A 25,164-nucleotide genomic window follows, 5' to 3' on the forward strand; every position below is an offset into this window, starting at 1 on the left:
GTTGTTTGCAGGAACGCTGATTGTGTGTTTGTATGTGTGTGTTGTTTGCAGGAACCTGGGCGAGCTGATTGTGTGTTTGTGTGTGTGTGTGTGTGTTGTTTGCAGGAACCTGGGAGAGCTGATTGTGTGTTTGTATGTGTGTGTGTTGTTTGCAGGAACCTGGGCGAGCGGATTGTGTGTTTGTGTGTGTGTGTTGTATGTGTGTGTTGTTTGCAGGAACGCTGATTGTGTGTTTGTGTGTGTGTGTTGTTTGCAGGAACCTGGGCGAGCTGATTGTGTGTTTGTGTGTGTGTGTTGTTTGCAGGAACGCTGATTGTGTGTTTGTATGTGTGTGTTGTTTGCAGGAACCTGGGCGAGCTGATTGTGTGTTTGTATGTGTGTGTTGTTTGCAGGAACCTGGGCTAGCTGATTGTGTGTTTGTATGTGTGTGTTGTTTGCAGGAACGCTGATTGTGTGTTTGTATGTGTGTGTTGTTTGCAGGAACCTGGGCGAGCTGATTGTGTGTTTGTATGTGTGTGTTGTTTGCAGGAACGCTGATCGTGTGTTTGTATGTGTGTGTTGTTTGCAGGAACGCTGATCGTGTGTTTGTATGTGTGTGTTGTTTGCAGGAACGCTGATCGTGTGTTTGTATGTGTGTGTTGTTTGCAGGAACCTGGGCGAGCTGATCGACCGGTTCGTGACAGACCTGCGCTCTCAGGGCCCCCCCCAGTGTGGGAGTGAGGAGGGGGGGGCCGTGCTGCCCAGCTGTGCTGACCTCTTTGTGTACTATAAGAAGTGCATGGTGCAGTGCTCCCAGCTCAGCACCGGGGAGCCCATGATCGCCCTCACCACCATCTTCCAGAAGTACCTGCGAGAGTACGCCTGGAAGATCCTGTCTGGAAACCTGCCCAAGTGAGCGCTCTATCCCACCTGTGCACCTGCAGGACTGGGTACTGACAGAGTAGGGACTGGGTGTAGCTGTGTGATTGGGTACTGACAGAGTGGGGGCGGGTGTAGTTTGTGATTGGGTACTGACAGATTGGGGACTGGGTGTAACTGTGTGATTGGGTACTGACACAGTGAGGGGCCGATGTAGCTGTGTGATTGGGTACTGACAGATTGGGGGGCGCGTGTAGTTTGTGATTGGGTACTGACAGATTGGGGACTGGGTGTAACTGTGTGATTGGGTACTGACACAGTGAGGGGCCGATGTAGCTGTGTGATTGGGTACTGACAGATTGAGGGGCGGGTGTAGTTTGTGATTGGGTACTGACAGATTGGGGACTGGGTGTAACTGTGTGATTGGGTACTGACAGAGTGGGGGGCGGGTGTAGCTGTGTGATTGGGTACTGACAGTGTGGTGACCGTGTGTAGCTGTGTGTTCCGGTACTGACATGGTGGAGGGTGGGTGTAGTTTGTGATTGGGTACTGACAGTGTGGGGGTGGGTGTAGTTTGTGATTGGGTACTCACAGTGGAGGGTGGGTGTAGTTTCTGATTGGGTACTAACAGAGTGGGGAGCGGATGTAGCTCTGTGACTGGGTACTGACAGAGTGGGGAGCGGATGTAGTAGCTGTGTGATTGGGTACTGACAGATTGGGGGGCGGGTGTAGTTTGTGATTGGGTACTGACAGATTGGGGACTGGGTGTAGCTGTGTGATTGGGTACTGACAGTGTGGGGGCGGGTGTAGTTTGTGATTGGGTACTGACAGATTGGGGACTAGGTGTAGCTGTGTGATTGGGTACTGACAGTGTGGGGGCGGGTGTAATTTGTGATTGGGTACTGACAGTGTGGGGGCGGGTGTAGTTTGTGATTGGGTACTGACAGAGTGGGGAGCGAATGTAGATGTGTGATTGGGTACTGACAGTGTGGGGGCGGGTGTAGTTTGTGATTGGGTACTGACATAGTGGAGGGCAGGTGTAGTTTGTGATTGGGTACTCACATAGTGGAGGGCAGGTGTAGTTTGTGATTGGGTACTCACATAGTGGAGGGCGGGTGTAGTTTGTGATTGGGTACTGACAGTGCGGGGACTGGGTGTAGCTGTGTGATTGGGTACTGACAGTGTGGGGGCAGGTGTAGTTTGTGATTGGGTACTCACATAGTGGAGGGCAGGTGTAGTTTGTTATTGGGTACTCACATAGTGGAGGGCGGGTGTAGTTTGTGATTGGGTACTGATAGTGTGGGGACCTTGTGTAGCTGTGTGTTCTGGTACTCACATAGTGGGGGGCAGGTGTAGTTTGTGATTGGGTACTCACATAGTGGAGGGCGGGTGTAGTTTGTGATTGGGTACTGACACAGTGAGGGGCAGATGTAGCTGTGTGATTGGGTAGTGACAGTGTGGGGGCGGGTGTAGCTGTGTGATTGGGTACTGACAGTGTGGGGGCGGGTGTAGTTTGTGATTGGGTACTGACACAGTGAGGGGCAGATGTAGCTGTGTGATTGGGTAGTGACAGTGTGGGGGCGGGTGTAGCTGTGTGATTGGGTAGTGACAGAGTGGGGGCGGGTGTAGTTTGTGATTGGGTGCTGACAGAGCGTGGGGGCGGGTGTAGTTTGTGATTGGGCACTGACAGAGTGGGGAGCGGATGTCGCTGTGTGATTGGGTACTGACAGTGTGGGGGCGGGTGTAGTTTGTGATTGGGCACTGACAGAGCGTGGGGCTGTTGTAGGACCAGCAGCGGCAGCGGCGGGTTGACCATTAGCAGTCTGCTGAAGGAGAAGGAGGGGTCAGAGACGGCCAAGTTCACCCCGGAGGAACTCTGCCTCATCTGCAGCATCCTGAGCACAGCAGAGTACTGCCTGGCCACCACACAGCAGGTCCGCCGCAGCACCGACCAGAGCCACTGACCACTCACTGCTAACCACACTGACCACTCACTGCTAACCACTTAACCACTGACCACTCACTGCTAACCACTGACCACTCGCTGCTAACCACTTAACCACTGACCACTTACTGCTAACCACACTGACCACTCACGGCTAACCACTGACCACTCACTGCTAACCACACTGACCACTCACTGCTAACCACTCAACCACTGACCACTTACTGCTAACCACACTGACCACACACTGCTAACCACACTGACCACTCACTGCTAACTACTGACCACTCACTGCTAACTACTGACCACTCACTGCTAACCACACTGACCACACACTGATAACCACTGGCCACTCACTGCTAACCACACTGACCACTCACTACTAACTACTGACCACTCACTGCTAACTACTGACCACTCACTGCTAACCACACTGACCACACACTGATAACCACTGACCACTCACTGCTAACCACTCAACCACTGACCACTCGCTGCGAGCCACTTGCTGCAAACCACTCAGCCACTGACCAGTCAAAACTAACCACTCAACTACTGGCTCTTCACTACTGACCACTCATCCACTGACCACTTGCTACCAATTATTCAACCATTGAACTTTCACCCATGACCACAGGCACTGTCTGCTATCATCTGCACCATTTTGTGATGCCATTTTGTCTCGCTTTTTTGCTTCCAGTTGGAGGAGAAGCTGAAGGAGAAGGTGGATAAGGCTCTGGTGGAGAGGATTAATCTGACCGGAGAGATGGACACTTTCAGCACGTAAGAGCCTGTCTTATGCCCCACAGGGCGTCTGTGCTGCTGTTTCTGACACGGAGTGTCTGTGCTGCTGTTCCTCTCATGGCATCTGTGCTGCTGTTTCTGCTGCAGTGTCTGTGCTGTGTCTGTGGTGCGATGGTGATGTGATCTCTGATCCGTGTTTGGCAGGGTGATCTCTAACAGCATCCAGCTGCTGTTTCTGCTGCAGCGTCTGTGCTGCTGTTTCTGCCGCAGTGTCTGTGCTGTGTCTGTGGTGCGGTGGTGATGTGATCTCTGATCCGTGTTTGGCAGGGTGATCTCTAACAGCATCCAGCTGCTGGTGCAGGACCTGGACTCAGCGTGTGACCCCGCCCTCACGGCCATGAGCAAGGTAAGCCCCGCCCACTTTGGGTCCAGCTGCCTCGCACCCTGCGCTGGGGTGTTGAGCAGGGGTGTGTGGGGTGGGATAATGCATGTTAAGGTGCGGTAGGGTGTGTTGAGTGTGTGGAGTAGTGTGTGTTAAGGTGCGGTAGGGTGTGTTGAGTGTGTGGAGTAGTGTGTGTTAAGGTGCGGTAGGCTGTGTTGAGTGTGTGGAGTAGTGTGTGTTAAATGCGGTAGGCTGTGTTGAGTGTGGAGTAGTGTGTGTTAAGGTGCGGTAGGGTGTGTTAGGATGCGGTAGCTTGTGTTGAGTGTGGAGAGTGTGTGTTAAGGTGCGGTAGGCTGTGTGGAGTAGTGTGTGTTAAGGTGCGGTAGGGTGTGTTAGGATGCGGTAGCTTGTGTTGAGTGCGGAGAGTGTGTGTTAAGGTGCGGTAGGCTGTGTGGAGTAGTGTGTGTTAAGGTGCGGTAGGGTGTGTTAGGATGCGGTAGCTTGTGTTGAGTGCGGAGAGTGTGTGTTAAGGTGCGGTAGGCTGTGTGGAGAGTGTGTGTTAAGGTGCGGTAGGCTGTGTTGAGTGTGGAGCAGCGTGCGGTTCCTCTGATGGTGTTGGGCGTGTCACCCTAGATGCCGTGGCAGAACGTGGAGCACGTTGGGGACCAGAGCCCGTATGTGACCTCGGTCATCATGCACATCAAACACAACGTGCCCATCATCCGCGACAACCTGGCCTCCACACGCAAGTACTTCACCCAGTTCTGCATCAAGTTCACCAAGTGAGTGTACCGCCCAGAGCACTTACGCACACGCACACACACACACACACACACACACACACACTCACATACTCTCTCTTACACACACACACACACACTCACATACTCTCTCTTACACACACACGCACACGCACACACTCTCTCTCACACGCGCACACACACACTCTCACATACTCTCTCTTACACACACACACACACACACTCACATACTCTCTCTCACACGGGCACACACACAAACACACACACACACTCACATACTCTCTCTTACACACACACACTCACATACTCTCTCTTACACACACACACACACACACACTCACATACTCTCTCTTACACACACACACACACACTCACATACTCTCTCTTACACACACACACACACACGCACACACACTCTCTCACACGCGCACACACACAAACACACACACACATGACCCACGCGCACACACACACACACGAACACCCACACACACGCAAACACTCACTCACCCACACACATGCACACTCTCTCACACACACACACGCACACACACACACACACAGACCTGCACACGCAACACAGACCCACACACACACAATTTGCACGCATGTCCTTACTTTATCTCTCTCTCTTTCAGCTCCTTCATCCCCAAATTCATCACTCACCTGTTCAGGTGTAAGCCAATCAGCATGGTGGGAGCAGAGCAGGTAAGCCAATCAGCACTCTCCCCTGTGTGCTTCTCTGTGCTCTGAAATGTCCCCGTAAGTGATGTGTGTGTGTGTGTGTGTGTGTGTGTGAGCGCAGCTCCTGCTGGACACACACTCCCTGAAGACGGTTCTGCTGGACCTGCCCTCCATCGGGTCCCAGGTGGTGCGCAAGGCCCCCGCCAGCTACACCAAGATCGTGGTGAAGGGCATGACCCGCGCCGAGATGATCCTGAAGGTGACCGACCTGCTCACACACATACAGTATACACACACATACACACTGTACATATACACACATACACAGGATACATACACACGCACATACAGTATACACACACATACACACACACGCACATACACACACACACACACGCACAGTATACACACACACACGCATACAGTATACACACACACACACACACGCATACACACACACACACACACACACACACATACACACACACGCACACATTATACATACACACACACACGCACTGTACATATACACACATACAGTATACACACACACACATACAGTATACACACACATATACACACACACATACAGTATACACACACACACATACAGTATACACACACATACACACACGCACTGTACATATACACACACACACATTATACACACACATACACACACACGCACTGTACATATACACACATACACATTATACACACACATACACACACACGCACTGTACATATACACACATACACAGTATACACACACACACATACAGTATACACACACACACACATACAGTATACACACACACACACACATACAGTATACACATACACACACACACACGCACATACACACACGCGCACATACACACACACGTACACACGCACACACACATACAGTATACATACACACACACGCACATACGCACTGTACACATACACGCACACAGTATACATACACACACAGTAAAGATACACACTCATACACGCGCACACACACGCACATACACACGCACACAGTATACATACACACACATACAGACACACACGCACATGCACACACACACACACGCACACAGTATACATACACACACGCACATACACACGCACACAATATACATACACACACACACACGCACATGCACACACACACGCACATACACACGCACACACACGCACACGCACGCACACACACACACACACGCACACAGCTCTGCTGCACACCATACTCTCAGGCACGTGTTACATGTGGAATGCATAAATATTGGCAAGTTGCCTGAACCTCATCCCCCCCTTAAGCCTACCCTACTCCCTACCCCCTGCCTCATCCCCCAGCGCCCCCCCCCCCCCCCGCCTCCCCCCACGCAGTCCGTCCGTCTCTCTGTCCATCTATCTGTCCAATCACAAACTTCCTTTGGGTTTCCGGTTGTTTTGAATCTTCGCTTGATCTCTGTAACGGTGAAACCTGGAGCAGCACTAATACCAAAGAATACAGCGGCCACTTCCTGCCAGTAGGCCCCTACTTCCCCTCCCCTCGCCAGTCGGGCCAGACGTCAGACCACATTGTCCTGTGCCTTTGACGCAGCTCTTTTTATCTCGTAGAGTCCCGGCAACACAAATCTATATAAAAACCTAAGTTCAAATATCCTGAATTCTAAAAACCCTCATTTTTTTCAGCCCACAGTTTTGGGGTGACGACCGGAAAGGGGGGTACCTCACAACACCCTGCAGGTCAGCTCAGCCCAAACAGAGACAGCCTTCTGCTCTGGGGCGGGGTGAAAGCAGGGCAGGGCAGGGCATGGGGGGGGGGCGGGGGGATGAACTGAGCAAATCGCTCGACGTAGAATAGCTTCAAAAATTCTGCACGATCCCATTGTCCCCACCCAAGCCCTTTTGCACATCTGTTCCTGCACCCTCACACTCAGGATGGACCGAGGGCCAGGCTGGATACAGGGGGGCGGGGCAGGATTTTTTTTTTTGGGGGGTGTTCCTCAGACAGATGCAGCCGGTTAAAGGGACGTTAGCCGGCGTCATGGCAACAGTAGCGCTCCGGCCCCTATTGGCCCAGTAATCAGTTGGCGCAGCCTGGCTCAGTGGGGGCGACATAGCTCAGGAGGTAAGACCGATTGTCTGGCAGTCGGAGGGTTGCCGGTTCAAACCCCGTCCTGGGCGTGTTGAAGTGTCCTTGAGCAAGACACCTAACCCCTAATCCCTAACTGCTCTGGCGAATGAGAGGCATCAATTGTAAAGCGCTTTGGATAAAAGCGCTATATAAATGCAGTCCATTTACCAGTGTATCATCCCCCAACTCACAGAGCGGAGGATATTAATTCAGTCGGCTGTGCAGTGACAGCTCTGTGAAAGACAGGGGGCGCTAAAGAGAGGCCTAAACGCAGCCCTGGAGCCTCGGTCTGCGTGCGGTCTGAACACAGCGCCCCCCCCCCCCACGAGCACCGCGGCGCGTGCTGACTTTGGCTCCGCCCCCCCCAGGTGGTGATGGCGCCACACGAGCCGCCGGTGGTGTTCGTGGACAACTACATCAAGCTGCTGGCGGACGGGAACCCCGACACCTTCCAGAAGATTCTGGACATGAAGGTGAGCTCCTTGTGTGCGCCGCGCTCTGGAGTCACGGGGACCGCACCTCACTGTGAGCGTGCTGCTCTCACAGACTGGTGCCTGTCCTGCTCTCACAGACTGATGCCTGTCCCTCTGACTCCTGCCCTCACTGTCGTTCTCTCTCTCACCCCCTCCCCATACTCTCTCCCTCTGACTCCCTCCCTCACTGTCGTTCTCTCTCCCCCCCCCTCCCCATCCTCTCTCCCTCTGACTCCCTCCCTCACTGTCATTCTCTCTCTCCCCCTCTCTCTGTCCCTCTGACTCCCTCCCTCACTGTCATTCTCTCTCTCACCCCCTCCCCATACTCTCTCCCTCCCCCCTCTCACCCCCTCCCCATACTCTCTCCCTCTCGTTCTCCCTCTGCCTCTGACTCCCTCCCTCTCTCTCATTCTCTCTCCCCCCATCCTCTCTCCCTCTTCCCATCTCTCTCTCCCTCCCTCTCTCTCTCCCTCTCTCCCTTTCCCCATCCTCTCTCTCTGTCTCTTTCTCTTCTCCCTCTCGTTTCTCTCTCCGTCCCTGCCCTCTCTCTCTCCTTCCCTTCCTCCTCATTCCCACTCTCTCCCTCCCCCCCCTCTGTCTCCCTTCCCCCCCCTTTCCCCCTGTCCCTCCCCATCCTCTCCCTCTCTCTACCTTCCCCTCCTCCCTCCCCATCCCTCCCTCTCCTCCTCTCTCCCTCTTTCCCCCCTCCCCCCTCAGGGTCTGAAGCGCAGTGAGCAGGGCAGTATGCTGGAGCTCTTCAGGCAGCGGTTGCCCACCCCGCCATCAGGGGGCGATGGCATGCCCTCCCTGTCCTTCAGCGCCCCCACCCCGGAGCAGGAGTCGTCCCGCATCCGCAGGCTGGAGAAGCTCATCAAAAAGAGACTGTGAGCCCCCACTCCACCCCTGCCCCCGCCCCACCCACACTCCCCTCTCCACCCCGCCCCCTACCCACACTCCCCTCTCTCCACCCCGCCCCGACTGTGGATCCCTGTCCCGTGTCCCTCTAAAGAGACGCTGACCCATCTGGACGCAAACCACTTCCTCCTCCGTCTCCTTCTGTGGATTTAACCAATGGGGCTCCCCACAGGTACCCGAATCGGCCAATGGGAGAAGGCCTTTTCTCACAATAAGAGTATGAAAGTGATGAGCTGGTGAATATGAGACTGAAATTGTTGTTGGACGGTCAGAAAGCCCTACCAGCACGAGTGAGCCAGGCTCTCTACCGGAGGAATGCACACGCGCTCTCGCAGTCTGCTGCTGGAATGGGGACTGGCGAGGTGTGTGTGTGTGTGTGTGTGTGTGTGTGGGGCATTCCGTCCCTCTTGCGCTCCTGGTTTAGCTCTCCTGTGCTGGGCATCTGGTGTTTATCTGAGCAGCACAGGAACTTAAACCACGCGCAGGCCTGCCTGTGCCTCCCCAATCTGTGTGTGTGTGTGGGTGTGGGGGGGGGAAGCCTCATGGCCCTACAACTGACACGAAAGGGGGCGGGGTCAGCCAGTGACCGGCAGGAAACCCGTTCGCAGCCTCGCGGTGAAGAGGGAAGCGGCACATGAGCCCGTCTGAACCCTGTAGGTGCTGGAATGGCTGGCGCAAACCGCAAACGCAACCGAGGCGATGTGTGTGTGTGTGTGTCTGTGGGGGGGGGTTTGCATGCGCATGCATGCGTGTGTACGATCATCAGGAGGAGCCATTCTGTTGGAGGGTTTAAATGTTGGCTGAATCCTGCACTCCGTTGAACCCTGCTTATTAATATATTAATATTAATATATTTGTCCAGTGTGATTGCTGTACAAATTCCTGCCTTCTGTTTATAAAAATAGCTTTAATGATTTTCGAATTAGTACTATAATGGTTATTGGCGACACGACACTAATAAAATACCTTCACCACGAGAAATGTGTGTTCTTTTTTCTTCCATGAAGGGGCCGTTGTTTAATTAAACCCTTAGCTGGTACTCTTAGGAAGGGCGTTCATAAGATCTTGTGCAAGAACTTCCTTACAGCATAATGGATGCAGCGATGGTGTTTCAATTGGGAAGGGGGTCGGGGGTGTGTCCGTTTTAAAAGGGCGTGTCCTGCCCCTCGGCTGCGCGTAAAACAAAGCGCGTCTCCGAGAGAGCTTGAAAGTCCAAACCGGCAAGCGAGCACCGTCTGGGCCAGGAAGTCGCAGCTTCAAAGCAGAAAGGATTCGCGACCCTTGACCGTATTGTTTGGATGTCTTCGGGCCGAGAGAAAAGGACTTCTGGCTTTCTAATGGCATGGAGGAAATAACGGACCGATTTACACACGATTATACTTTTCCGTGTGTTGCTGACTTTGCTTTACAGCCAAACAGCACCCGCTGATGCCGGTTACGTTAACTCCGAGATAAACTGTAGTCTCTGTACGGTCGCCGAGGACTTTTCTAAGCATTTACAAAAAGTCGTCAAGTTAAATTAGCTCCTGGACAAGTCGTTTAGTGACGGAAGATTTAAAATTCAACCGAATAACCCCAAGCTGGTGTATTTCATCAATAACATTCCAGGAAAACTATGTCGGTCAGATTTAACTTGCCTAATGTGTCCGAAGATGACCTACACGTGAACTGTGCACCGGGGCGGCCGCTCGACAGTCCAGATTCCGGTCTGCCCCCCAGCCCGAGTCCGAGCGCCTGGCTGCTGCCGGGCGGACCTGAGAGAGCTGGGCTCCGACCGCTCGCTGAGGAGGACAGCCGGAGGGCTCCAGCGGTAGGCTGAGTTTCGTCATCTTTTGATTGCACGCAGTAATTTATAAAGCATAATTATAGGAACAGGTAAGAATCGCACAACAAAGTTGTAGAAACGTACTCTTTCCTATTTATGCAGAGCAAGCGTAAAACGCAAGACTTCTAGAAGTTAGGTAAAGGTAATCTCAGCCTGTAGAGGTAAATGCAGAAGTTAGTGGGTGAGAGAACTGCTGCAGTATACTTGTGTAAGTGACTCAGGAAACTGACCCTTATTGCCTCATTTCTTCCGACAATCAGCGAAACTCTTGCTGCCTGAAAACTCAGCAGACTGGCGCGGACCCTGTGTTTTCGCCGCAGTTTCGTCCTCTGTCCTATGGGGAAGGAATCGAGTTGGACCCTCTGCCACCGAAAGAAGTCCGGTGACTGTCTTCTTTTTCTTAATTTCTCTTAATAGTTCGTAGTTATGCGCTGTATGCTGTTAGCGTAACGGCACCATGGTGACGTAACTTGTACGCAACGATTCCAGTTTTGCGCTTGACAATAAAGTACACGTGGTTGCTTTGCACTTATTAGCATGTTTTGTAACTGACCAGTGGAACGTGTGTTTTTCGTGCTTGTCTGCCCATAGATACACATCATCCGTACGCTATGACTCCGATCGGCACTTCATCCATTACGTATCGCTAGAACCCCGTGGTTTTGGCCTGGACTCATGTAGCCAGACGATCGTAGCCTTGTCCCACAACACTTGGAAGCACTACCGGACCCAGCTGCACCTGGAGCCCCGGCAGCGGGTACAGCGGTACCAGAGCACCACCATCGTGTACCCGAAACACGCCAGCGCCGTCTATGTCACGCACCTGCACTACGACTGCCGCAGGAAAGCCAGGCGCTTCCTCTCCAGCGTGGAGATGGAGGCCGCGCAACGGGGGTAATGGCTTAAGTTCTGAGCACGTCACCATCTGCGCCGAGCGACACTACCGTTCACGCGCCTAATTAAACTGCGCGCACCACCTGCCTTAGTAACGACTGCTGAACTTGGCAGGTTTGTTCTGATTGACAAACGGGGTGATAGCGGCCCTCTTTGACGTCACAACGTGGCTTGGAATTACGGAAATTTTCTGCGTGCCGGAGTTTTGTAGGAACGGGGGAAAATGCGTCTTGTTGTCAGCTTGGGGTGGAAACTCTAATGAATGAAATGCAGTGTAATATGAGACAGGCAGTTTAGTGTTATTGTCCGAGCAGTGAGGCATGGTGTGTTTAGCAGATTTAGGGGAAGTGCAGCGGGGTCAGTTGGAAGCTGAAACGCTGTTTTCCATCTGGTTTCTGTTGTTCTTTGCGTTTCCTGTACTGGCCCTACACACACACACACACACACACACACACACACATGCACGTGAACGCACGGGGAACTCTGTGGGGTGTTTCTGCCCAGCCAATGTCCCTTTCGGTTTGGGTAATGTGTTCTGTTACCGGACGTAATTTGGTCTTCACAAAACGTTTTCATGTGGAACTTGTTGATGGAAACTCATATCGCATGGTATTGCACATAAATTGCTTTAACGTGTTATTTAGTAAGCACATCTGTAGGTTTTTTTTTTTCATGGGTTGTGTAAAGGGACATTTTTGCAACATGCTTCCTGTTTGTTTGAACTTATTTAGCGCACAATGAGTGAAGGTGCGGCTGAACGAAAAGCAGTGTAATGTGTGACAGGACTTCGGTGAGTGTGCGTAGCTACACTGCGCAGAACACCCAAGGCTCACTAGCATGTACATGTCAGCGCAGATTATCTGACTGTGTTCCAGGCCTCTCTTTCCCTGCTGGCTTCACAGGCTGCGTGTGACATTGCTGTGCACGAGCGAGAGGAGTGTGTAGACTGCCCCTAATCTAACAGAGGCGCTTTGCTGGATACTAAATTTTCCCCACCCTTACGATCCCCTCTAACCTTTAATCCAGATTAAATGGCTGCTGTAACAGTGATTGATTGAGTAGATTTCTCAATCTGTGTTCCCATCTCATCAGAACTGTTCACAGTTAAGCAAGGTTGTGTGTGTGTGTGTGTGTGTGTGTGTGTGTGCGCGCGCGCGAGTGAGTGTGTGTGTGTGTGTGTGGTGGGGGGGGGTGTTATTGAATTTTAATTTTATTTTCTCTATAAATTGTACTGCTTTTCTGTAATGTTTGGAAAGGTTTTGTCATAGCAGCTATGCAAATATAATCTCAACTGTTTTAATAAACTGTATAATGATTAATAATCGGATTCATTTTAAGTATTTTATGCAACCTGAAAGTCAACACCCTTAAATCCTTCTGGGTAAGAGCGTATGCCATTTAAGTGGCAAAAAATGTAACGTGAACGATCCGGCAATTGAATCCGTGGACAATTGACCACAGCGCCCTCTGCCGGGACTTTTCTGATGGACATGAAAACAGATCGAAAGTACGAAACTACATAGGCACATTCAGAGTGTTGCGCAAACTTTTGCTGACGCCTGTAGTATACATTTAAAACAAAACCTGTACGTATTAAAACCAACACTGATCCGGTGCCTCAAGTTACAAAACTGGAAAGGCTCCTTCGTCCGGCTGAGAAATACTCTTTGTTGATTTTTATTAAAAATATTCCAAGAAATGATTAACACTACGTCTGAATAATGTAAGGAGTCCACAACGGTCAATATTGATGTTATTTTAATTTTATGCACGTCAAATAGCCTACTGCAGCAAATGTAATGTAAATGCACTCAATGTTACGAATTAATATAATAATAGTTGCTGATTAACTAAATGTAGTACGCTCGTCGTCTCTCCTGTTACTCGTGATTTTAATTTCATAATGCTGTGCCATTTAAGTTTTTTTTAAAAAAAGAGCCTATAATACGTTCTTCGCCAACTTAACGATCTGGAACACTTGGCACCATTTTATTGTCGCGATCCTCAAATGATCCCTGGAGCTTTTGTAACAAAGTGGGCGTGGTATATCCAGGACAAGTTGGGGCAAAACACTGTGCCGGAAGAGACTCGTCTAATACACAGGACGATAAGAACATATGCAGTGCTCGGATGTACTGCTGAAGGGCGGAATAACATGCTCGTAAACCAACACGATAGTAAACTATAACTGACATAATTGTTAGCACAGGATTTAACAATGAATACATCGGCAACTGAACCACCGAACGGCTGGGACGATATTGGAGGCGCAGAATTGGTAAACATGCGATCGGAGCACCTCGGCTCAGGTAATTCAGTGGTTATTCATTTAAATATCGAGTATGTGTTTCGATGTCGCCTTATAAGCACCTTGCTGCGGTACGGAGCTGTGGTATGTCACAGCGCGTGGAAAAGTAAGTGATTTAATGAAAATGTAAAGATTACTTTAGCTGTTCAACAAATGTCTGTTTTGCTTGAATATCCCATGGGGTTTTTTATTTATTTAAATTTTTTTACGATAGTCGGTCAGATTTTTTTCTCTTTCATTTGGTGTCACCCTTGGTCCATGCTAATAAGATCGAAAGTGAAATTCAGGTATTCTGTGCTTATTCGGTGCATACGTAGGCATAATGTGTATGCGTGTGTGAATTTGTGTGCATGTGTGTCAGAGTGTGTGCAGGTGAGTGCACGCGTGTGAGCTGTATGAAGAGTTTTTATTATTCTTTTAAAAAATCTTTTATATTTTTATTACCTTGTTTTTTTATCTTGTATATTTGAGCTCCGCTCGGGCAGTGCGCCTGAATTTCGTTGTATGCACCAGTACAATGACAATAAAGAAATTCTGATTCTAATTCTAACATTGAATTTCAGCGAGCCCTCAGCGTCTTCCGGATTCTGGATCCAGCGTCACGGAGAAGCTCTCCACCTCCGGGAAACGGTAGCCTACATTTCCGTTGTTGATTTTATACTTTATGATTTTCAGGCAAAAAAAAAACCACGTGTAGGCTAGTTTTCATTTAAGCTGGTGCTGACTGCGATCTTGTCTGACTGTGTCGTCTGGGTGTAACAGTGCGCGTGTGAGGCTGGCTGCGGTGTGGGGGACGAAACAGAATCATGCCAGTTACCCTCAGAAGCGGAGTAAACCGGGTCTGGGCCATAACCCGATGGAGAGGTTCAGGCGCAATCACCTGGCTGTCACGCAAGTGTGCCGCCAGACCTGGTGCGAGCTGCAGGTGGCCTACGAGTATGAGATCCCCCACGTGCTGACGTCACCAGAGAAGCGAGCTAAGATGGAGGCTGGGGTCGATATTCACCTGAACAGAGGTAAACACAGGTGCCAGACTGGACACTACCTTCATACCCGGACCTGCATTACTCTGTCTAAAGATTGTTTACCATATGAAAAAACATTCATGTCGCATTAACTGCTCATTATATGCGTGAAGTAGCCAAGACATTGCTTTTGAAAGTCGTGAGACTGTCAAAAGGCTTGTGGTACCTCAGACCACTTACCTGGAAAAGGAATGTCTGGATGTAGCGTTTCGTCGAATTTCCTGAAATCCAAAGTTAGTTTCCCCTGTAATATCGATGTGAAGGTCATGAGCTCAGACTGAAGTCGCGGGAAGAACGCCACCCCCACGGCGGGAACGGGCCTATCGCCAGGCGCCGCGTCCCGCGCGCGGAGCCCAGCGGGGTCATGTGACGTGTTGTGGGTTCCGCAGAGCTGGAGCTGCAGGAGGTGGTGTCCGTTCCGGTGCGGTCCAGGGAGGACCAGCACGCCGTCTCCTTCCTCAACCTCCTGAGCATGATCCCCGACCTGCAGGCAGGTAAGGCTGGTCGCCTGGAGAACGCTAGCTAGCTAGCGCAAACCCGCGGGCTTTGTTTGCTTTGTTTTACTAGCAGTTAGCTAGCGCTCTTAGCCAGGGCTGCTCACAGTGCAAAAACAAGTGTAGTGACCAGCAGTGGAAGTGCAGTAATTTCAGGGAGAGGGAAAGTCCAGCGGAACAGGAGAAGAACTACTGCACTCCTGCTCTCTCAGGAGCGCATTTTTTAAGCGCATTTCGCCCTGGTAACAGACATCATCTTACTGATGATCATACTGAGTGACTCACATGCACACTGATGATCGTACTGACTCATTCAAGTTTCAAGTTTATTTGTCATATGTGCAATAACAACAGCAGAGCAGTGTTATGACAATGAAATGCGTTGGTCCCAGGCATCCCCAGGTAAATATAAGTAAAAATTAGTAAAAATATGTAAGAAATTAAGAATGAACTACAAACAGTAATATTACATATAACTATAAGTAATGAAAATATACAATAAAAACTGTAACACATAAAAGGTGGCCAGTGCAGTTCCTGTAATGTGACTTAGTGCCTGTGAAAAGAGAGAGAGGTAGACAGATGAAGTGCGTTGTCCCAGGCATCTGTGGTGCGGGAGAGGAAGCTGTCTAGCTGCCTGTTTGTTCTCGTCTCCGAGACAGCTACTTCCCCCCACACCGTAAGACTGCAAACCGCTGACACCCCCCCTCCCCTGGACTGTGGAGTATTTACTCTCTCCTCCCCCCCCCCCCCCCCCCCCCCCCCCCCCCCCCCCCCCCCCGGGCTCACATGCACCCTGGTGATCATGCAGAAAGTGACTCACACTGATCACACTGAGAGTGACTCACGTGCACGCTGATCACACAGAGAGTGACTCACGTGCACACTGATCACACTGAGAGTGACTTACGTGCACACTGATCACACTGAGAGTGACTTACGTGCACACTGATCACACTGAGAGCGACTCACGTGCACACTGATCACACTGAGAGTGACTCACGTGCACGCTGATCACACTGAGAGTGACTTACGTGCACACTGATCACACTGAGAGCGACTCACGTGCACACTGATCACACTGAGAGTGACTCACGTGCACGCTGATCACACTGAGAGCGACTCACATGCACACTGATCACACAGAGAGTGACTCACGTGCACACTGATCACACAGAGAGTGACTCACGTGCACACTGATCACACAGAGAGTGACTCACGTGCACGCTGATCACACAGAGAGTGACTCACGTGCACACTGATCACACTGAGAGTGACTTACGTGCACACTGATCACACTGAGAGCGACTCACGTGCACACTGATCACACTGAGAGTGACTCACGTGCACGCTGATCACACAGAGAGTGACTCACGTGCACACTGATCACACTGAGAGTGACTTACGTGCACACTGATCACACTGAGAGCGACTCACGTGCACACTGATCACACTGAGAGTGACTCACATGCACGCTGATCACACTGAGAGTGACTCACGTGCACACTGATCACACAGAGAGTGACTCACGTGCACACTGATCACACAGAGAGTGACTCACGTGCACACTGATCACACTGAGAGTGACTCACATGCACGCTGATCACACTGAGAGTGACTCACATGCACACTGATCACACAGAGAGTGACTCACGTGCACACTGATCACACTGAGAGTGACTTACGTGCACACTGATCACACTGAGAGTGACTCACATGCACGCTGATCACACTGAGAGCGACTCACATGCACACTGATCACACTGAGAGCGACTCACGTGCACACTGATCACACTGAGAGTGACTCACATGCACGCTGATCACACTGAGAGTGACTTAGGTGCACACTGATGATCACACAGAGAGTGACTCACGTGCACACTGATCACACTGAGAGCGACTCACGTGCACACTGATCACACAGAGAGTGACTCACGTGCACGCTGATCACACTGAGAGTGACTTGCGTGCACGCTGATGATCACACAGAGAGTGACTCACATGCACACTGATCACACAGAGAGTGACTCACGTGCACACTGATCACACTGAGAGTGACTCACATGCACGCTGATCACACAGAGAGTGACTCACGTGCACGCTGATCACACAGAGAGCGACTCACGTGCACACTGATCACACTGAGAGTGACTCACGTGCACACTGATCACACTGAGAGCGACTCACATGCACACTGATCACACAGAGAGTGACTCACGTGCACACTGATCACACTGAGAGTGACTCACATGCACGCTGATCACACAGAGAGTGACTCACGTGCACACTGATCACACAGAGAGTGACTCACGTGCACACTGATCACACAGAGAGTGACTCACGTGCACACTGATCACACTGAGAGTGACTCACATGCACACTGATCACACAGAGAGTGACTCACGTGCACACTGATCACACAGAGAGTGACTCACGTGCACACTGATCACACAGAGAGTGACTCACATGCACACTGATCACACAGAGAGTGACTCACGTGCACACTGATCACACAGAGAGTGACTCACATGCACACTGATCACACAGAGAGTGACTCACGTGCACACTGATCACACAGAGAGTGACTCACGTGCGCTCCCCTTCTGTTCCAGGGCTTCTGGTGCGAGAGCTGCCCGTTTTCGGCCTGCTGGAGGGCGTGTTCCTGACGGGCGTGGTCGACGAGCTGCGCTACGACGAGAAAGGGGAGCTGGTGCTCACAGACCTGAAAACGCGCGCCGCCAACTCCCTTCCTGACCCTGCACAGGCCAAAGGTTCCAGCTTACAGGTGCGTGCACGTTCTGCTTGTGCTCATACACGGTCAGCAACATTATCGCTAACAGACACGTCCATCACAGAGGTCACGCTGTGTGTGTGGGTCAGAGGTCACGCTGTGTGTGTGGGTCAGAGGTCACGCTGTGTGGGTGAGTCAGAGGTCACGCTGTGTGTGTGGTTCAGAGGTCATGCTGTGTGTGTGGGTCAGAGGTCACGCTGTGTGTGTGTGGGTCAGAGGTCACGCTGTGTATGTGGGTCAGAGGTCACGCTGTGTGTGTGGGTCAGAGGTCATGCTGTGTGTGGTTCAGAGGTCATGCCGTGTGTGTGGGTCAGAGGTCATGCTGTGTGTGTGGGTCAGAGGTCATGCTGTGTGTGTGTGGGTCAGAGGTCACGCTTTGTGAGAATTCTGTGGGGATGTACTGATGCAGGCTGGTGTGTGCCACAGGTGCGTCTGTACAAGCTCCTGTTTGATTCACTGGTCCGGGGGGACCTGAAGCGAGACCATGTGATCACTCACCTCAGACTGCTTCCGGAGAGGGCACTGGGGAAAGGGGTGCTGGAGCAGGCCGAGAGGCTGGATCTCCAGGTGTCCACGTTCGGGGACCTGCTGGACCTGCTCCTGCTGAACCTCAGCTACTGCGAGCTGCCCCCCGTCGACCGGCTGAGGCTGGAGTACTGCCACCAGGGGTCGGGCGCGGCCATCGGCACCCAGGACGTCCCATTCGCCGAGCCCCAGACGAGGGAGGAGCTTCGCCATTACCTGTCGTACTGGACCGGGCGTCGGGAGCCCAGGGGCGTGGACATCGAGGAGGCGTGGAAGTGCTGCGCCTGCCAGTACAAGCAGCACTGCGAGTGGAAGCTGGGGGAGGCGGAGTACCTGGAGGCCACGGCCCCCAAGAAGACTGCAACTGACCACACCCCCCAGCAAGACGCAGGCCACGCCCAGCCGGGTGCGCTGACCACACCCACCAAGGAGACGCAGGCCACGCCCAGCCGGGCGCGCTGACCACACCCACCAACGAGACGCAGGCCACGCCCAGCCGGAAGCACTGACCACACCCCCCAGCAAGCCACAGGACTCACACTCAACCACAACAAACACGTAGTGAGCACTACATAGTGAACACTAAACGCCGTGCTAAACACGCAGTGAGCACTACATAGTGAGCACTAAACACCGTGCTAAACACACTGTGAGTACTATGTAGTGCTAAACACACTGTGAGTACTATGTAGTGCTAAACACACTGTGAGTACTATGTAGTGCTAAACACACTGTGAGTACTATGTAGTGCTAAACATGCAGTGAGCACTATGTAGTGCTAAACACGTAGTGAGCACTATGTAGTGCTAAACACGCAGTGAGCACTATGTAGTGCTAAACACACAGTGAGCACTATGTAGTGCTAAACATGCAGTGAGCACTATGTAGTGCTAAACACGCAGTGAGCACTATGTAGTGCTAAACACATAGTGAGCACTATGTAGTGCTAACATGTGAGCTCTATGTAGTGCTAAACAGCATACTGTGGAGTACTATGTAGTGCTAAACCATGGCAAGTGGAGAAACTATGTAGTGCTAAACACATAGTGAGCACTATGTATGTAGCTAAACATGCATGGTATGAGTGTATCGTGGCATTGTAGTGCTAAACATGCAGTGAGCACTATGTAGTGCTAAACACATAGTGAGCACTATGTAGTGCTAAACACGCAGTGAGCACTATGTAGTGCTAAACACGCAGTGAGCACTATGTAGTGCTAAACACGCAGTGAGCACTATGTACAGCCACTTGTTGTGGTTTGAATGCCTTTGTGTAACTCATTTCCTGTTATTCAGTTTGGAAGGGTAAACCGCTATGACAAAAACGGTAAAAACCTGCACTGTAGAGCACTTTAACTCTATTGGGCCTGTTTGGCAATTTACACTTTTAATCAGGGAAACAAGCGGAGGTCGCTACTCTTAGCCAAACGCCAACTTCCTTTAGCTTAACAAAGCGCACAATTTCCTGTCAGTTAATTTATTGACATGGTTTTGTTAAATCTGTGTGTTTGACCACTGAACTTAAATACTGTAAATACTGTGTGTTCGTATAATTGTGTAGATGTGTATTGTAGTACTGGTGTCACTATGAACTATGTGTGAGAGGAGAAAGAGAAAGAGACAGAGAGAGAGAGCGAGAGAGAGAGAGAGCTGATTGGATGAAGCACAGATCATTGCTGAATATAAAAGTCGAGGACTACAGTAGTCACAATATTTTTTATAATCTATTAATCCACATTTTATATTTTTTATAATCCATTTGAAGTTTCGGTATTTGTGTTGTGGTGTGCAATGTTTACTGGATATGGAGGTCATGCCTGCCTATTAGAAGACAATGCTGTATGTTGCCTATAGAGGAATTATACAATGCTGTGTGTTGCTTAGACAATTTTTACATGCGTATGTGCCTATAAGGGTATGAGCAATGCTTATGTTGCCTATAGAGACAGAACAATGCTGTATGTGCCATTAAGAAGGCTTATACAATGCGTTGTTAGTATAGATCCAGCTTTAAATGGATGCTATAGTAAATGCTGTGTTTAAAATTTGTGTGAGGTCAGCTCCTGGGAAAGATGCTGGGCTTATAAATGCCTGTGTATATGGGTAACAATCGTCCTTTAGCTAATTTAGGAAATTGGCTAAAGGGTATCATTGAAATTACTCAACTTTGTCTGCCCAGCGCAGCAGTGTAGTATAAAGTATGCTCGTTGTAACCAAATAGAACTTGTACATTCACGTGCATTAATCATGAAATGTGTGTCCACTGATTGAAATTTTGTGGGTTCATTTAGAATTGATTGGATGGTATCATGCTGCGAGACAAGAAGTACACCTGTCCCAGATAAGTGGTATCTGGGGTCAGTACATTGGCTCACCTACCCCTTTCAGGGAACAGTCTGTGTAATATTTTCAGTTAGATAGGAAGTGGCGAAGCAAAACTAAAATTACACCCTCGAGGAAAGTGTGCCAGGGTGTTTAAATCTCTGCATTTTTAAACGTGTGATAAATGGTTAAATATTTGCTTATTGTTTAAGCGCATAAATGCGTTATTTTAATGATTAACACCTCCTGAGACTTGTGTGATGTTTAATGACCAGGAGAGCACTGATAATTGTTAATTGATAATGATGATCATTGACATGAACCAACAAAAAAAATAAATAAATAACTTGTCTAAACTTTTTGTCACATTTTGTCCACCAGGTGGGGCTGTAGCAGCAAACATTGTTTTTTTTCATGCTTGGCTCAGAAGAACAACCATGTTTTTTGTTGTTTTTTTTGTTGGTTTTTTTACTACACACGTGGCCAGCCACACTGGCGTAATATCTGCCGCACAGTTTAATTTTACAGGCAGGTGAAATATGAGAGCAGCTTCACACACACAACGAAAGATCCAGAGGACCTGCTAAAACAAACCCAGGCCATCTCTGAATGTGAGATGCCTCCTTGCACTGAAACGCCACTTCTGTTCTTCGCTCTGTTCCTCTCCCAGTCGACGGAATCGCAGAGGGGTGTAACGGCTCTTGGAATGTATAACTTTCCCTTGGCTCGCTTGGCTGGGTGCTCTGCTACGATCAAAGTAAATGCAAAAAAACCACGAAGAACACAATGTAGTGACGCTCAAAACATAAAGAAGCACGACTTGGTCTCCGTTTATCACTTGTTTGTTTAGGTTACAATGGTCTCGTAACCCAGAAAAGAATTGGACAATAAAAAACAATGTCGGCATATCGCATATCTCCGAAGCATAGGCTGCATAATACCAGTAAATCAATCATATATGTATTATTATTATTTATCGACAGCCAATATTCTCATAAAATGACCTTGTGCAAGGTTTTTCCTGGCTCAAAATTAGGCGGAGGTGGTACTTTAAACAGGATCACGTGATCAAATTTACAACGTCTCATTAGTAATGTGAGCGATACTTTTTAATGGTCAGTCATGATCAGACGATGGCTGCACTGTACGGTCTTTTCTCCTGCTCTTCCTCACAAACTCTTTTTCTAAAAAATCGGTTATTTGGGCCATATCTACAAAGCTGAAAAAATTAAACTGGTGGGATGCATTTTAATAAACTTAAAAAAAAAGAGTTGGACATGCTTGGGTGTGAAAGAGAACACAGTTTACTCATCTGAATGCAGCAAACACTAAATTCGATCGAGGCGGCTGCCTCAGAATACTGAAAGCAGGAAAACCCTGTTGTGGTTGCATTGTGTTTGTAAATCCATAGTGTTTCCCTTTGTGATAGTAATTTGGGAAGATTGCCTCCCCAAGGGACAGTAAGCTGTTCCAAGGGGACTGTATTTTGCCTCAAGGTAATGTGTTTAGCCATAGAATACACTATATTTTAAGCTCAATAATTCGAATCTTGAGGCACCTTTTGGTTTGGCCTACATAGACAGTGTTGGTGGATGTACAGTTGATGTTGAAGAATTTTTGACCAGGAAGTGGATGTGAGAAGAATTAGCAGTTGGCGGTATTGTTAATTTGGGCACTGGCTACTTCGATTCTTACCATGTAATAAAAGGCAAGGTGATTGGTCCACATTGGAAGATGAGTTGTAATGAAAGGAAAGTTGATTGGTCCACATAGGTTGATGTCAGAGCTCTCCTGTACGCAAAGAGAAGAGGGTTTGAAAACACATCATTGGGCATGTGGTCCCCAAAATTTGTTTTGTTTGACTGGCACAATAGGTGTAGTCTGCAACAAACAAACAATTTTGGTCACAACACCATTTTTGAGGCTGCTTGCTCTTGTGAACGTTCTTATTTTAAGATTTATCATTATAATTAATGTAATTCCACTGTTTGTGTTGTGTCAGATGGGATTAGAAAATGTGTTTTGTTTTTTGGTTGTGTTTTGTATGTGTGTATGCACATAACAACCTCCATTATAAAATGACCATTGTAAAAAGAGGCTGGGACCATTGTCATTGGTGCTTTGAGGAAGGCTTTTTTGTTGAAACACATTAGCCTGAATGTAGCCTAAATGAACACACACACAAATGCTAAACTGAGTCCAAGTCCCGCTTATTTTTTAAAATTTTTTAATTTTTTGAGTGCTGCTGCCCCATGTCCTTCATGTTTATTTATTTTTTTGTCGTCGCGTGTAAAACCTCTGGCGGATATTGTTGAATACTGGATGGGAGTGTGAGGCTGTTTACAAGGTGCTGTAACCTAATACAGGTGGCAATATGTTCTGGCCTTCAGTGAGAGCACTGTGTGACTCAGGTTAGCCAGTTGGATTTGAAACTCCCCAACTACCTACAACACACTAACTAACCTAACTAACAACCCCAACCCTAACCCTAACCCTACCCTCCACCCAACCAACTAACCTAACCCCCAACGCCCCCGGTTCAGCCACCAAAATAATCATTGTCCCTCCAATTAGGTGGAAAACATGTAGACGCTAACGCTAACATCCCTGGGACAAAGGGATGGTTTACTCCAATCGGAAAACACACGGTTGCTAACACCCCTGTACTGCACTCGCAGGGGAAGGAGTAGAGAGCACGAGCTAAAGCTCTTCCAGCCTGTGGCAGGGGGAGAATCTCTGCTTTACTGAACTAAAACCCTGAAAATGCTGCATTCTCACAAGCAGTCCCCCGCTTCGTAATGCAGTCACTGTGTCACTGCTCTTGGCTCAGTCCCCGGGGGCTTTGTTTATGTGTCATAATTTTATTAATGTGGTCCTCAGGTCCGTGGTCAAGTGTCTTGTCTGTACAATATATTATTATTACTTCACAATATTAAAAGTGTTATTTAGGCATATTGCCTGGGGGTGTAAATGTTGCTGAAGCCTATCTCTGTGATATGCACCTCTCTGCTCAAACAGGACAGAGGGACAGCAGGTTTATGCAGAGTCAGGCCGTGTTCCGGCTGATTGGCTCTTATCAGTGGGCCTATTGCAGCGGGCTGTGGAGTGCAGTGTGTTTGCTTTCCTACGTAGTAAAGGCCTGGGTTAGAGATAATGTGTTACGGCCGGTAATGATGCTCTCTCAGCCTCTTAAGAGCTCTCAGCTCAGAGAAACAGTGCTGTCTCAGCAGCACACACACACACACACTTTCAGACACACGCACACACACACACACACTCTCAGACACACACACTCACACTCAGACACACACTCTCACACACTCTCAGACACACACACATACACACACACACCACACACACACACACACACTCACACATCTCAGACACACACACAACACACACACACACACTCTCAACACACCCACACACACACAACACCACATACACACACACACACACTCCAGACACACCACACACACACACAGACACATGCAACACACACAACCAACACACACACACACACCAGCACACACACATTTTGGCAGTAAAGGACTTGGTCAGTAAAGACTTCAGTAAACAGCAGTTCAGTACACACACTGTATCCCCACTGTAAACACGCACTGGTGCAGCATCTAGTGGCAGCTCAGCGCACGCTCTCGTGGCACCAGCCATTAGCATCCCTGTGAAACCCCAGTGCAGCTGATCATTGGGCTAGCAGAGAGAGAGAGAGCGAAGCTGCTCTCAGCCCTGAGGCCAAGCTGCTTTCTGCCCTGAGGCCAAGCTGATCTCGGCCCTGAGGCCAAGCTGCTCTCGGTCCTGAGGCCAAGCCGCTTTAGGCCCTGAGGCCAAGCTGCTCTCAGCCCTGAGCCAAGCTGCTTTCTGCCTGAGGCCAAGCTGCTCTCGGTCCTGGGGCAAGGCTGTCCTGAGGCAGCGCTTTAGGCTGAGGCCAACTGCTCGTCCTGAGCCAACGCCTCGTCTGAGCAACCCCTTTAGCCCTGGCAAGCGTTTGGCCTGAGCAATGCTCGCTGAGGCCGCTGCTCTCGGTCCTGAGGCCAAGCCGCTTTAGGCCCTGAGGCCAAGCTGCTCT

The 25,164-nt window shown here is 49.8% G+C and overlaps 3 protein-coding genes and 1 long non-coding RNA gene across 8 annotated transcripts in view; all 4 read left to right on the top strand.

Moving 5' to 3' along the window:
- The window catches only part of vps53 (VPS53 subunit of GARP complex), an 18,402-nt gene extending 8,528 nt beyond the window's left edge, over positions 1-9,874 (top strand). For both annotated transcript variants that reach the window (XM_064301549.1, XM_064301550.1), the window contains exons 14-22: positions 649-891; positions 2,645-2,792; positions 3,504-3,586; positions 3,875-3,953; positions 4,563-4,711; positions 5,329-5,398; positions 5,496-5,633; positions 7,874-7,978; positions 8,696-9,874. In XM_064301549.1, the coding sequence (XP_064157619.1) occupies positions 649-891; positions 2,645-2,792; positions 3,504-3,586; positions 3,875-3,953; positions 4,563-4,711; positions 5,329-5,398; positions 5,496-5,633; positions 7,874-7,978; positions 8,696-8,866 (1,186 nt within the window). In that variant the 3' untranslated portion in view covers positions 8,867-9,874. The remainder of the gene's footprint in view (positions 1-648; positions 892-2,644; positions 2,793-3,503; positions 3,587-3,874; positions 3,954-4,562; positions 4,712-5,328; positions 5,399-5,495; positions 5,634-7,873; positions 7,979-8,695) is intronic.
- Positions 9,875-10,068: 194 nt separating this feature from the next.
- rflnb (refilin B) lies at positions 10,069-12,934 on the top strand. Of its 3 annotated transcripts, none has more exons than XM_064301554.1 (3): positions 10,069-10,703; positions 11,006-11,100; positions 11,310-12,934. In XM_064301554.1, the coding sequence occupies exons 1-3, from the start codon at positions 10,509-10,511 to the stop codon at positions 11,614-11,616; spliced, it is 597 nt and encodes a 198-aa protein (XP_064157624.1). In that variant the 5' UTR covers positions 10,069-10,508; the 3' UTR covers positions 11,617-12,934. The 3 variants fall into 3 exon arrangements, with proteins under 3 accessions (XP_064157624.1, XP_064157625.1, XP_064157621.1); XM_064301555.1 differs by having other exon boundaries at positions 10,070-10,703; positions 11,009-11,100; XM_064301551.1 differs by having other exon boundaries at positions 10,073-10,703; positions 10,979-11,100.
- Positions 12,935-13,477: 543 nt separating this feature from the next.
- Positions 13,478-19,347, top strand: exo5 (exonuclease 5). Of its 2 annotated transcripts, XM_064302557.1 has the most exons (7): positions 13,478-13,921; positions 14,484-14,550; positions 14,683-14,936; positions 15,335-15,439; positions 18,052-18,224; positions 18,657-19,146; positions 19,194-19,347. In XM_064302557.1, the coding sequence occupies exons 1-7, from the start codon at positions 13,831-13,833 to the stop codon at positions 19,262-19,264; spliced, it is 1,251 nt and encodes a 416-aa protein (XP_064158627.1). In that variant the 5' UTR covers positions 13,478-13,830; the 3' UTR covers positions 19,265-19,347. The 2 variants fall into 2 exon arrangements, with proteins under 2 accessions (XP_064158627.1, XP_064158626.1); XM_064302556.1 differs by having other exon boundaries at positions 18,657-19,347.
- Positions 19,348-19,779: 432 nt separating this feature from the next.
- On the top strand, positions 19,780-20,463 carry LOC135236478 (uncharacterized). The gene is made up of 2 exons (XR_010324592.1): positions 19,780-19,816; positions 19,859-20,463. It is a non-coding gene; the product is annotated as an uncharacterized LOC135236478 (long non-coding RNA).
- The last annotated feature ends 4,701 nt before the right edge of the window (positions 20,464-25,164 follow it).

The sequence above is a fragment of the Anguilla rostrata genome, chromosome 12 (genome assembly GCF_018555375.3).
Source record: "Anguilla rostrata isolate EN2019 chromosome 12, ASM1855537v3, whole genome shotgun sequence".
Classification (NCBI taxonomy): domain Eukaryota; kingdom Metazoa; phylum Chordata; class Actinopteri; order Anguilliformes; family Anguillidae; genus Anguilla; species Anguilla rostrata.

Excerpts from the sequence above, each read along its gene's own strand:
- rflnb (XM_064301551.1), top strand. The coding sequence starts at position 10,509 with ATGTCGGTCAGATTTAACTTGCCTAATGTGTCCGAAGATGACCTACAC. Across the intron at positions 10,704-10,978 it reads ACAGCCGGAGGGCTCCAGCG|CGAAACTCTTGCTGCCTGAA; the intron begins GTAGGCTGAGTT and ends TCCGACAATCAG. Across the intron at positions 11,101-11,309 it reads CTGCCACCGAAAGAAGTCCG|ATACACATCATCCGTACGCT; the intron begins GTGACTGTCTTC and ends GTCTGCCCATAG.
- exo5 (XM_064302556.1), top strand. The coding sequence starts at position 13,831 with ATGAATACATCGGCAACTGAACCACCGAACGGCTGGGACGATATTGGA. Across the intron at positions 13,922-14,483 it reads ATCGGAGCACCTCGGCTCAG|CGAGCCCTCAGCGTCTTCCG; the intron begins GTAATTCAGTGG and ends ATTGAATTTCAG. Across the intron at positions 14,551-14,682 it reads CTCTCCACCTCCGGGAAACG|TGCGCGTGTGAGGCTGGCTG; the intron begins GTAGCCTACATT and ends TGGGTGTAACAG.